The sequence below is a fragment of the Bombina bombina genome, chromosome 2, assembly GCF_027579735.1.
Source record: "Bombina bombina isolate aBomBom1 chromosome 2, aBomBom1.pri, whole genome shotgun sequence".
NCBI lineage: Eukaryota > Metazoa > Chordata > Amphibia > Anura > Bombinatoridae > Bombina > Bombina bombina.
In genome coordinates, this window is record NC_069500.1 from 100508772 (window position 1) to 100521621 (window position 12850).

The window sequence follows — 12850 nt, forward strand, 5'->3', positions numbered from 1 at the left end:
TATTGCACTACATTGGTAACAGCAAAACAGTATGGCAAAGACTACATTTTAATGATTGAAATTAACTAACATGGTTATTGAATGTTTTGAATTCCAAAAAAAAATGCTTAGCCATACATCCAAATAACATCTGTTGGTTTATGTGCATATATGGATATGGCAGTACCTCACTGACAAAGCCAACAAAAGCAAATGTCTCAGATGTCTCTATCGGAGAGGGACAGTCCCTATTTCTTAGCTCTGTCCTGTTGTCCCTATAAGACAACCATATGCCCCTGTTTGCAGAATTTCCCTTAGCTCTGCCCACAGACCACCCAAACATGCCCACAATTCCACCCACTATCCAAGTGCAACCGCCCCAACCCTCCCAACATGTCCACACCCACAAAACCTCCTGTGTCCATAATACCTAGCCACAAATGTTGGGAGGAATGCAGATGCGAAAATGTGCATCTGGGGTTTCCATGTCTCTTGTTTAGAGGCATTGCCTGGTATTTTGGGGTTGGACTGTCCTTTTTAAGGAGGAACCACTCTGAAATGTTGCATGACAGTTCTTGTCTGTGAAAGACACACTCTGGGCAAAAAAGAGGCTTCTCCTGGGTTAATGAGTAGCCATAAAACAATCAGTTATGCTTTTGTTTCTTTCCTTTTTTAACACTTCTGTCTTTATGGACTTACATTTAATAAAATGGTAAGTTACCTTAAACAGATACTTACGGGTGACAATGACCAACACTAACAGTCACTATGCCTGCAATGAGATCAAGGTAGCGACGTCCTTCAGAGTCAAAAAGCCACTGCATGTGTCCCTGGTGCAACAGTATGGGTTTCTTATATATGGTCAGCAGTGCAGGAGATAAGTGCTTCTTGCGGATCTCTGTAACACGTTCATATGGAAGACCCTTTGGAGAAAATATAGTAAAATAAGGCATGTAATTATACTTACATTTCATAAAACCAGAAGGGCTTTTAGCCATTAGAAAGATGCCTTACTGATTCCTATATCTTATTGTAGATTATAAGATCCTGCTGATGATTATTATTTACTAAATGGCCCACTAAATTCTATTTGAGACAACCTGTTATATATTTTGCATACTGTAATTAGGTTAGGTTCATTGATAGCCTCCACTGCATGCAATGCGTTTAGTGTCCCTTTAAAAATGGAGTTTAGTGTTGCTTTAAAAACAGATGTATTAATTTGTGACTTCAGAAATGGTCAAAAAAGGTATCTCAAGACCTCAGGTTACAGATGTCAGTGGGCACTGTTGCTTTTAGCACACTACAACTTTACAGCACTACCTCCTGTGATCACACACTGAGCGCTTGTAGGACCCTTAGTAAAGTAATGTGTAGGTTACTATTTACTCCTGTGTCTCCTGCATGATTTCAGTGCAGCACGTTGGGTTAGCCTTGCGCTAACCCACATTATTTCCTTGGTTGTCTATTGCTTCACTTCATTCCAGGGTGCACCATTACCAATATGGATTCTTACTGCCAACTGTGCTTGTTTTTTGGACTTTCCTTTTGCCTGTTGCCTGTTTATTGGATCTCTAGTGCTCAGAGAGCTGCTGGTGTAACGCCGCCCCTGCAGACTCGCGGCCAATGGGCCGCCAGCAGGGAGGTGTCAATCAACCCGATCGTACTTGATCGGGTTGATTTCCGGCGATGTCTGTCCGCCTGCTCAGAGCAGACGAACAGGTTATGGAGCAGCGGTCTTTGTGACCGCTGCTTCATAACTGCTGGGGAGCTTGATACATATGCCCCAATGGATCAACATTTCTGTGAGTCAAGTCCTGGGTTCTACTGTTGGGACTTTGTTACATTTGCCACTAGCCTGACAACAACAATCATTTTCAATCAAAACCTCAGAAAAACCCATCAGAAATAATAAAGGAGATCTGTGTTTTTCAACCACTATTGGGGCTGTAATTATATCCAAGATAGTAAGTAACTAACAGCATCTAATGAAAAGGAGTCCAACTAAAAGGTCAGGCTTTTAGATAGTTAACCATGTTCAGTTACCATTAGCCTACATTGCCACTTTCCTTAGTTTACTATTTATTCATGACTACACTTAAAGGGACATTATACACTAGATTTTTCTTTGCATAAACGTTTTGTAGATGATCTTATTATACAGCCCATACAGTTTTTTTTTTTTTTTAAATGTATAGTTTTGCTTATTTTTAAATAACATTGCTCTGATTTTCAGACTCCTAACCAAGCCCCAAAGTTTTAGGAGAATACCAGCGTATACCTACTCCAGCTTGCTTCTGTTTGTGTAAAGGGTCTTTTCATAGGCAAAGGAAGGGGGAGAGGAGGGTCTGCTATTTCCCACTTGCAGTGGGTGTTCCAGTAACCTTTTAAACAGAGCTAAACTGAAAGCTTCTAAGTAAGTTTTTAAACGGTTTTATACTGGAATTTTATATCAGTATCTATGCATCTTATTCATTATAGTAGTATCTATTTCATGATTCAGACAGAGGATACAATTTTAAAAATAGTTTTCAATTTACTTCTATTATCAAATTTGCTTGTTTCTCATGTTATTCTTTGTTGAAGAGATATCTAGATAGGTAGTGTGCACGTGTCTGGAGTACTACATGACTGGAAATAGTGTTGCCATCTAGTGATTTGCTAATGTTGCAAAACTACTGCTGCAGATACGTCCACACTCCTGAACTTACACCCTGCTTTTCAACAAATGAAGAAAATGTAATAATAAAATTAAATTGGAAAGTTGTTTAAAATGATATGTTCTCTCTGAATCATAAAAGAAACATGTTGGGTTCTATGTCCCTTTAACATATTAGTCATTAAGTACAGCATACTCAGCCATAATGTAGTGGCAATTGATGGATTACTGAGGGTAGAACTTCTCTCTGAACATTAAACCCTGGCTCTGACAGAAATTATGCCCATCTTGTTGTCCAACATTTACATACAAGTGTAATGGTAGTAGTAATAATATGATATAAATCATTTACCTACAAGTGTAATGGTAGTAGTAATAATATGATATAAAACATTTACATACAAGTGTAATGGTAGTAGTAATAATATCATATAAAACATTTACCTACAAGTGTAATGGTAGTAGTAATAATATGATATAAAACATTTACCTATAAGTGTAATGGTAGTAGTAATAATATGATATAAAACATTTACATACAAGTGTAATGGTAGTAGTAATAATATGATATAAAACATTTACCTATAAGTGTAATGGTAGTAGTAATAATATGATATAAAACATTTACATACAAGTGTAATGGTAGTAGTAATAATATCATATAAAACATTTACATACAAGTGTAATGGTAGTAGTAATAATATGATATAAAACATTTACGAATAAGTGTAATGGTAGTAGTAATAATATGATATAAAACATTTACCTATAAGTGTAATGGTAGTAGTAATAATATCATATAAAACATTTACATACAAGTGTTATGGTAGTAGTAATAATATCATATAAAACATTTACCTATAAGTTTAATGGTAGTAGTAATAATATGATATAAAACATTTACCTATAAGTGTAATGGTAGTAGTAATAATATGATATAAAACATTTACCTATAAGTGTAATGGTAGTAGTAATAATATGATATAAAACATTTACCTATAAGTGTAATGGTAGTAGTAATAATATCATATAAAACATTTACATACAAGTGTAATGGTAGTAGTAATAATATCATATAAAACATTTACATACAAGTGTAATGGTAGTAGTAATAATATCATATAAAACATTTATATACAAGTGTAATGGTAGTAGTAATAATATCATATAAAACATTTACCTATAAGTGTAATGGTTGTAGTAATAATATCATATAAAACATTTACATACAAGTTTAATGGTAGTAGTAATAATATCATATAAAACATTTACCTATAAGTGTAATGGTAGTAGTAATAATATGATATAAAACATTTACCTATAAGTGTAATGGTAGTAGTAATAATATGATATAAAACATTTACATACAAGTGTAATGGTAGTAGTAATAATATGATATAAAACATTTACATACAAGTGTAATGGTAGTAGTAATAATATGATATAAAACATTTACCTATAAGTGTAATGGTAGTAGTAATAATATGATATAAAACATTTACATACAAGTGTAATGGTAGTAGTAATAATATGATATAAAACATTTACATACAAGTGTAATGGTAGTAGTAATAATATGATATAAAACATTTACCTATAAGTGTAATGGTAGTAGTAATAATATGATATAAAACATTTACATACAAGTGTAATGGTAGTAGTAATAATATCATATAAAACATTTACATACAAGTGTAATGGTAGTAGTAATAATATCATATAAAACATTTACATACAAGTGTAATGGTAGTAGTAATAATATCATATAAAACATTTACATACAAGTGTAATGGTAGTAGTAATAATATCATATAAAACATTTACCTACAAGTGTAATGGTAGTAGTAATAATATCATATAAAACATTTACATACAAGTGTAATGGTAGTAGTAATAATATCATATAAAACATTTACATACAAGTGCAATAGTAGTAGTAATAATCCTATAATATAAAAGACCAAGTGTGTTTGTCTGAAGCTGTCATGCGTAGTAGAGACAGCACGAGGACAAACACATCTGGCCTTACCTGACATGCTGTTTGCGGCGAAAGTGGGAGTGGACAGGCTGGAATGTAAGAGTGGCCGGGCGGGAACGTGGCCGGGCGGGAGCGTGGCTGGGCGTGACCGGGCATGGTCGGGGGGTGGTCGGGCGCGGTCGGCGCGAGAGAGAGGGGAGAGAAAGAAGGAGAAGACAAAAAAGAGATAGGAAAGAGCTAAAGAGAGGGGGAAGAGCAGAAGAGAGGGGAATGAGCAAAAGAGAGGGGGGAAAGAGAGCAAAATAGAGGGGAAAGAGCAAAAGAGAGGGAGAAGAGAGAGCAATAGAGAGGGGGAGAGAGAGCAAAAGAGAGGGATGGAGAGAGAGCAAAAGAGAGGGGAGAGAGACAGAGCAAAAGAGAGGGGGAGAGAGAGCGTAAAAGAGAGGGGGGAGAGAGAGCACAAAAGAGAGGGGGGAGAGAGAGCGCAAAAGAGAGGGGGGAGAGAGAGAGCGCAAAAGAGAGGGGGGAGCGGGAGCGCAAAAGAAAGGGGGAGAGAGAGAGAGCGCAAAAGAGAGGGGGAGAGAGAGCGCAAAAGAGGGGGGAGAGAGAGCGCAAAAGAGAGAGAGAGAACGCAAAAGAGGGGGGGGAGAGAGAGAGAGAGAGAGAGAGAGCACAAAAGAGAGGGGGAGAGAGAGCAAAAGAGAGGGGAAGAGAAAGCAAAAGAGAGGGGAAGAGAAAGCAAAAGAGAGGGGAAGAGAGGGAGCAAAAGAGAGGGGGGGAGAGAGCAAAAGAGAGGTGGAGTGAGAGAGAGCACAAAAGAGAGGGGGAGAGAGTGCAAAAGAGGGGGAGAGAGCACAAAAGAGGAGGAGAGAGCGCTAAAGAGAGGGGGAGAGAGAGCGTGCAAAAGAGGGGGAGAGAGAGCGCAAAAGAGAGAGAGAGAACGCAAAAGAGGGGGGAGAGAGAGTAATAGAGAGGGGGAGAGAGAGCGCAAAAGAGAGGGGGAAAGAGAGCAAAAGAGAGGGGAAGAGAAAGCAAAAGAGAGGGGGAGAGAGAGAGCAAAAGAGAGGTGGGAGAGAGAGAGCAAAAGAGAGGTGGGAGAGAGAGCGCAAAAGAGAGGGGGAGAGAGAGCAAAAGAGAGGGTAAGAGAAAGCAAAAGAGAGGGGAAAAGAGGGAGCAAAATAGAGAGGGTGGAGAGAGAGAGCAAAAGAGAGGTGGAGTGAGCACAAAAGAGAGGGGGAGAGAGTGCAAAAGAAGGGGAGAGAGCACAAAAGAGGAGGAGAGAGAGCAAAAGAAAGGGGGGAGAGAGCGCAAAAGAGGGGGAGAGAGAGCGCAAAAGAGAGGGGGAGAGAGAGCGCAAAAGAGAGAGAGAGAACGCAAAAGAGGGGGAGATAGAGAGAGAGTAAAAGAGAGGGGGAGAGAGTAAAAAAGAGGGGAGAGAGAGCGCAAAAGAGAGGGGGAGACAGAGCAAAAGAGAGGGGAAGAGAAAGCAAAAGAGAGGGGAAGAGAGGGAGCAAAAGAGAGGGGGGAGAGAGAGAGCAAAAGAGAGATGGAGTGAGAGAGAGCACAAAAGAGAGGGGGAGAGAGTGCAAAAGAGGGGGAGAGAGCACAAAAGAGGAGGAGAGAGAGCAAAAGAAAGGGGGGGGAGAGAGAGAGCGCAAAAGAGAGGGGGAGATGGAGTGCAAAAGAGGTGGAGAGATAGCGCAAAGAGGGGGAGAGAGAGCGCAAAAGAGATAGAGAGAACGAAAAAGAGGGGGGATATAGAGAGAGAGTAAAAGAGAGGGGGGGGGAGAGAGCGCAAAAGAGAGGGGGAGAGAGAGCAAAAGAGAGGGGAAGAGAGAGAGCAAAAGAGAGGTGGGAGAGAGAGAGCAAAAGAGAGGTGGGAGAGAGAGCGCAAAAGAGAGGGGGAGAGAGCGCAAAAGAGGGGGAGAGAGAGCAAAAGAGAGGGGGGAGAGAGAGAGCAAAAGAGAGGAGGGAGAGAGATAGCAAAAGAGAGGGGGAGAGAGAGCAAGGAGGGGTGGAGCGAGAGAGAGCGCAAAAGAGGGGGAGAGAGCACAAAAGATAGGGGGAAAAGAGCACAAAAGAGAGGGGGAGAGAGCACAAAAGAGAGGGGGAGAGAGAGAGCAAGGGGTGGGACCGCTGTACTGCAAAAAATGACCCGTGTGAACGGGCTTTAGGACTAGTATCATATAAAACATTTACATACAAGTGTAATAGTAGTAGTAATAATATCATATAAAACATTTACATACAAGTGTAATGGTAGTAGTAATAATATAATAATGATACTGTGCCAAATTTAGCTGTGTCACACTAAATTGTTTTAAGTAAAGGAAGCCCCGGTAAAATGCCCTGCTCTCGCGCATTTGGTTGTTCTAGCGCAGGGGGTGGCATTGCACAAGCATAATGCTAAATTTTGCAAAGCGATGCTGTATCGCGAGTGGCGATTGCAGATAGACAGGTTCTTAAAAACTTGTCCACCTGCAATCCTGATCATTTTTCCTTACAGAGGTGGCATCTTGAACAGCTTTTTTTTTAAAAATAAATAAAAAAACAAAGACGTTTTGGATCACACAACTAGGTTAGTTCAAGAACAGCAATGCAGTACTGGGAGCTAGTTGCTGATTGGTGGCTTCACATATATGCCTCTTGTCATTGGCTCACCCAATGTGATTAGCTAGCTCCCAGTAGTGCATTGGTGCTCCTTCAACAAAGCATACAGAGAGAAGGAAGCAATTGGGATATTATTAATACATTGGAAAGTTGTTTAGAACCGTTTGTTTAATCTGAATCATGAAATAAATATTTTGGGTTTCATGTCAATTTAAAGAAGTGGAAAACTAAAGTGTAGAGTTAGAAAGGGGGATTACTGTAGCTTTTTGCTAAAAAAAAATAAGGTAGGAAGGAAGATGCTGTATGTCCTGAAGTAGTCGTGTAGCGCTGGTTCTATAGTCAAAGGATAAGTTGCAGATTAAAAATTAAATTATTCTTGTGGGAAAAATGTATTGAATGTTTCTAAAGGTCACAAGACATTCTCTGTAACAGTCTTGGTAACTGCGACTTTGTTCAGATTCTCATCTGTTATGACAAGCACAAATGCACACCATGGGGGTAATTTATCATCAGTCTGTCCGACATGATCCGCTCAGCAGATCATGTCCGACAGACATCGATGAATGCCGACAGCGATTTATCATTGCACAAGCAGTTCTTTTGAACTGCTTGTGCAATGCCGCCCTGGTTGTGTCAGTCAGCCCGATCATATAGGACCGGGCGGATTGATGTCCGCAGCCTCAGAGCAGGCAGACCAGTTATGGAGCAGCGATCTTTAGACCGCTGCTGTTTCCGGCGAGCCTGAAGGCATCAAGCTCCATTTCAATAAAGAGTTTTTTGCGCATTGGATTCTTTTTCACTTTTTACTTCCTAGATGCTTTCTAAAAGTAAGAACCAGGAAATTCTTTACAGTAAAAGTCAGAATAGCAATCCTATACTATTAATACTGCATGGCTTCATTTAATGGAGTGTTACAGACATTTTTTTAAAGAATGACAAGAAGAAAGCTACAGGGAAGGTCTGTAAAATGTTATATCCTTTGTTGAAGAGCATACCTAGGCAGGCTCATTTGCAGCAATGCATTACTACAGCATTACAGGGATGCCAGAAAATGTCCTGGTGTGCGCCGGCGCTGCAGCACCACATCCTGGCCAGAAGTGCAGAGGGAGCCTCCCAGCCAGGACCCGGAGCGAGCCTTGTGCGCAGCATAGCGCTTCTATTCAAGGCTACTCCTCACCTGGAAGCTGTTTTTGAATGTATTTATTACAATTAATTGTTTATTTGACCTCCAATACCTTTCATCTCTTTTTCACAATCCTGGGCGGGTATATTTATAACTAACAAGAGATATAAATGTTATAATTTTATTATAGAATAATCTAAGCAATATTACCATGTTGTGCCTTGTTTCTGAACAAGTAACATCACAATACAGATGGGGAAGCATGGAAATAAAAGTATTTATTCTGTGCGGTGTTTGACATTCTGGGACACAGTCTTACCTTATACTTTTGCGGTTTAAAATCACAGGGAGGCATTTGTGGGTTCTCATTGTTTGACAGATACCTGGAAGAAACTGACAAACACAGAAAACTATTGTGAGATGTTATAACAGAACATGTAAACTTTATCTTCTCTAGCACATATGATGTAGAAATAGATGAAAAAATAATTATTAATTGCAGATATGTTTTTTAAATATTTGTGTTAATTGGTTAAGTTAATTATATACATTAAATGCATAATACATAAATAGAAATTGAAATATATTCCTACGTTATCTAAAACACTTTTGACTGCATAGGCAGTTAGGTCAAGGATTACGCAAAACAAAACAAAAAAGAGAGGCATTTCAGTTTATAGTGCAGGATTAAGATATATTTTATATAAAATGTTTAGTGTACGTGTAATTAAACATCGTTGCAACATATTTTCGTTATTGATTTTGCCCCCTTTTCACGTAATTTAGCTCTGAAAATTGAGCAATGTCTAATTATTAGAAATGCAAGCTGCTGAGTTCTAAAATCCAACCCTGCTACAAATATGTCTCTAAGTAGCTTTATCAGGTGGCGTGCCTTACACTCTATCTGAATCATGAAATACAATTTTTATATTTTATACCCTTTCAAATGCAGGGAACATCCCTTGTGACACACTGTTAGCATATAAAAACTGCCTTTAGAGAACTTCACAGGGGCTTAGTGCTGGTGAGATTTTTTAGAGAATCTTGCAAGCTTAGAGACATTTCTATAATCAGGCCCATAATAAGTAATAAAGAAGAATATGATGGATAGATCATAGACCTAATGGAAGTTGAACTTTATGTAAAATAGAGAGACTGGAGGAAAGGAGATTTAATCTCCAGCAACGTAAACGTTTTTTCACTGTAAGAGCAATCAAATTAGGGAACTCATTACCTAAGGAGGTAGTAAATGACAATATCGTAGATATATTTAAAAATGATTTAGATACATTTCTGACTAGAAACAGAATTCAGGGATATGATTGCTTGAGTTAAATGGGTCACCTTTTTAAATGGGATTAATGTAAACTCTGGAGTTTTTATTGTAAGTACATTAAAGGGATACTAAACCTATTTTTTTTTCTTTCATGATTCAGAGCAATTTTAAGCAACTTTCTAATTTACTGCTTTTATCAATTTTTTCTTTGTTCTTTTGCTATCTTTTTTGAAAAAGCAGGCATCTAAACTTAGGAGCCGGCCCATATTTTAGCACCTGGGTAGCGCTTGCTGATTGGTGTCTAAATGACATGATACAAGCCCCACTGGCACTATGAGTAACTGCATTATTTAAAATGCTGGTGCACTGAGAATTTCTAGCTTTGTTCACAGGAAAGTGCAAAGAGAAATGTTAACACTAAAACACTGATGCCTTTTATTAGAAGCATTTTTGCCAGTACTTGTATATTGCAAATATGTTTCTATTCAAAGATGTAATTCATCTATGTGCATTTAAATTTTGACTGGAATGTCCCTTTAAAATACCTGACCCTACAAGTGCCCCATGTCTCAGGCAAAACCAGCATTAAGTCAGAAGCTTGTGCCGAATAAAAAGAATAAGCATTGTAGCCCTGGAAACTTAGGAAGGACGCAAAAAGACATCAGCTCATTAGTAGCTGTCTTCCTTCTGATATCTACTTTACAATGCTACACACACTTTTAATATCAAGCTATACCTAATATCCAGGACAAGCTTTCCTGCATCCTGAAACTCTTTTGAGAGTATAATCTGTCACACACCCTAGAAACTGGATCATCAATATCAAGATATATTAAAACATGACTGACTATAGGATCATTTTAATGCATGAAATCTACCTATATTCATTAACTGCATTTGTGTTTACCTGTGCGCTTGCAATATATTTTCACAAAACTGTCACTAACAGCATAAACATTTCTCTTGGAAACACTTGCTAATGACTGTTAAACTAACAGAACAACAACATTACTTTGTAAATATCAAATAGTTTCATTATAGAGACAAAAGCAAAACAACAACAAAAAAACTAAAATTGAGGTTTCCCTTTTATTAACCTGTCAATGGTACATCTAATTCTTATCTTTAAGTTCAAACTTACAGTCATTGCCCTCTTGCCTTGTTCTTTTGCAAACATTCTATGGGTTAAAGTGACATAAAGGTCAATAGTTTGCTAGAACTGTACCATCTCTGTATATTACTGTCACTTATAACTGCATCCTCTTTATCTGGATTTTTTATATGCCCCCAGGTGACTGAGTGCACAGGTGACACTTGTGCACAAGCTATATTGATAGGAAAGCAAGTGCTACTTATTCCAATCAGTGCCTGTGGTTTTCTAGGACCTTGCCCAGTGAGACAATCATGTATATATATATATATATATATATATATATATATATATATATATACATTTATATACGATTTAGCATTGAGTCTCTTTAAATTCCAAACTGTTTTAGACATTAATAAAATATTCTACTGTTCATGGACAATTAATGATTATTTAGTGTATTTGTATTGAAAGGGCATTATTTTTAAATGTAGATTCAAAACCATTTTGTATTAACTGTATCAAATTTGAAAGAATATACAGAGTTTATGAAAAAACATTAAAATGTGCATCACTATATTAAATGAGTATTGCAATAAAAATCAGCAGCAAAATATTGAGAAAGAATCCAAAAAACTAAATGTAACTATTATATATATATTTTTTTTTCTATGTGATAAGAACTGAAGTGCATAGTCAATTCTCTCTTTGGGCAATTTCTGTTAATCAAAACTAAATTACTAGTGTTAATGGACAAAACGTTTGCAATATTTGCATATGATTTGCATATGATTAATGATTTTACCTTGGCATCTGCTAAAGTCCTCCCCAACCTTTGCCTCTAGGACGTGTATGGAGGAATCACGTGGGAAAGTTGTCTATAACTTGGGAATGGGGAGATTCAGAGGAGTGGCATCTTCTCCTTGTCAAATCTGCATCACAGCTGCTCATTAGACACTTTTGAATGAGCTACACATCTAAATGTATTGCAAAAATGCCTCCCTGGCAGAGACATATACAGAGGTTGTCATGAGTTAAAGCACTAGAAGATTTAATTGTGGTGTTTTGTCAAGTTAGGGAAACTGCACTAGCAAACTATAAGGACAGCTAGATAGGAGAACATATTGAGTTCATATTGGGATCCATCAGTTTCCATTTAAAGGGATATTATACACTATGGGCAAGATTACATATGCGGCGTTGTCCGTAAAATCCGACGACGCCAGTTTTTATCGGTTTTGCTATCACATATACGATGCCTCATATAAATGTTGGATGTATATTTCACAAGGTGACTGCAATTTTTACTCCCATAAACTAACATAGAACCGCGTCACAAATCAGTATCACATATTCAGCGCAAGGATTTACGCAGCGAAAACGGAGACATTTTACTCCATACATAGGCAGGCACAGCAAGCCTTGTGCTAAGTATAAATACAAATGATATAGCAAAATATCAATTGGATGCGCCTAATGGATGTGCATATAATAAATGTGCTAAAAGTATTGTGCAAAATCTACATGTGAGTGTTCTAGATCTAAATTAACAGATCTAGTAAGTTAGAATAAGGCCAAAATTAGTTGCCGGATAGAGTGAAATGGTTGCCCCCCACTCTAGTGGTTGTAATATCTTAAAAAAATAAATACATTATATTAACACAATATCAATATGTATATAGCCAATCGCTTTATCTATATACGTGCCAATCACATCTATATACATGCAAAATAAGGCAATATAGAAAAGATGCAAACAATCATGCAAACAATATTAATTGTGGTGTGAAAGTCCACTTATCAGTTCATGCAAGATGATGAGTCCTCAGACTATAATGTTTCCTCCTCTATAGAGATGAATACGATGTTGTGACAGATCACACTGTCATCGGTGGCAGGCTGCTACTTCTGGAAGTGGTTGGGATGCACTCCTATAGTACCAAAGATAAAACGAGAAAAGAAGGCGCCTTCTTTTCTCGTTTTATCTTGCGCTAAGTATGTGAGCACCGTAACTCCCTGAAAATATTAACTAACACCTAACGCATGCGCAATATCTATCAATATCTGTCAACCACCAACTCCCATCGCAATAACTAATAAAACTATTAACTCCTAATCTGCCATTAACTCAC

General features: G+C 37.8%; 1 protein-coding gene across 1 annotated transcript in view; it reads right to left on the minus strand.

Moving 5' to 3' along the window:
* The window catches only part of AGXT2 (alanine--glyoxylate aminotransferase 2), a 113682-nt gene that overhangs the window by 90807 nt on the left and 10025 nt on the right, over positions 1 to 12850 (minus strand). Inside the window, exons 2-3 of the mRNA XM_053701200.1 lie at positions 8669 to 8742; positions 718 to 902 (exon numbers count right to left, since the gene is read on the minus strand). Of these exons, the coding sequence (XP_053557175.1) occupies positions 718 to 902; positions 8669 to 8742 (259 nt within the window). The remainder of the gene's footprint in view (positions 1 to 717; positions 903 to 8668; positions 8743 to 12850) is intronic.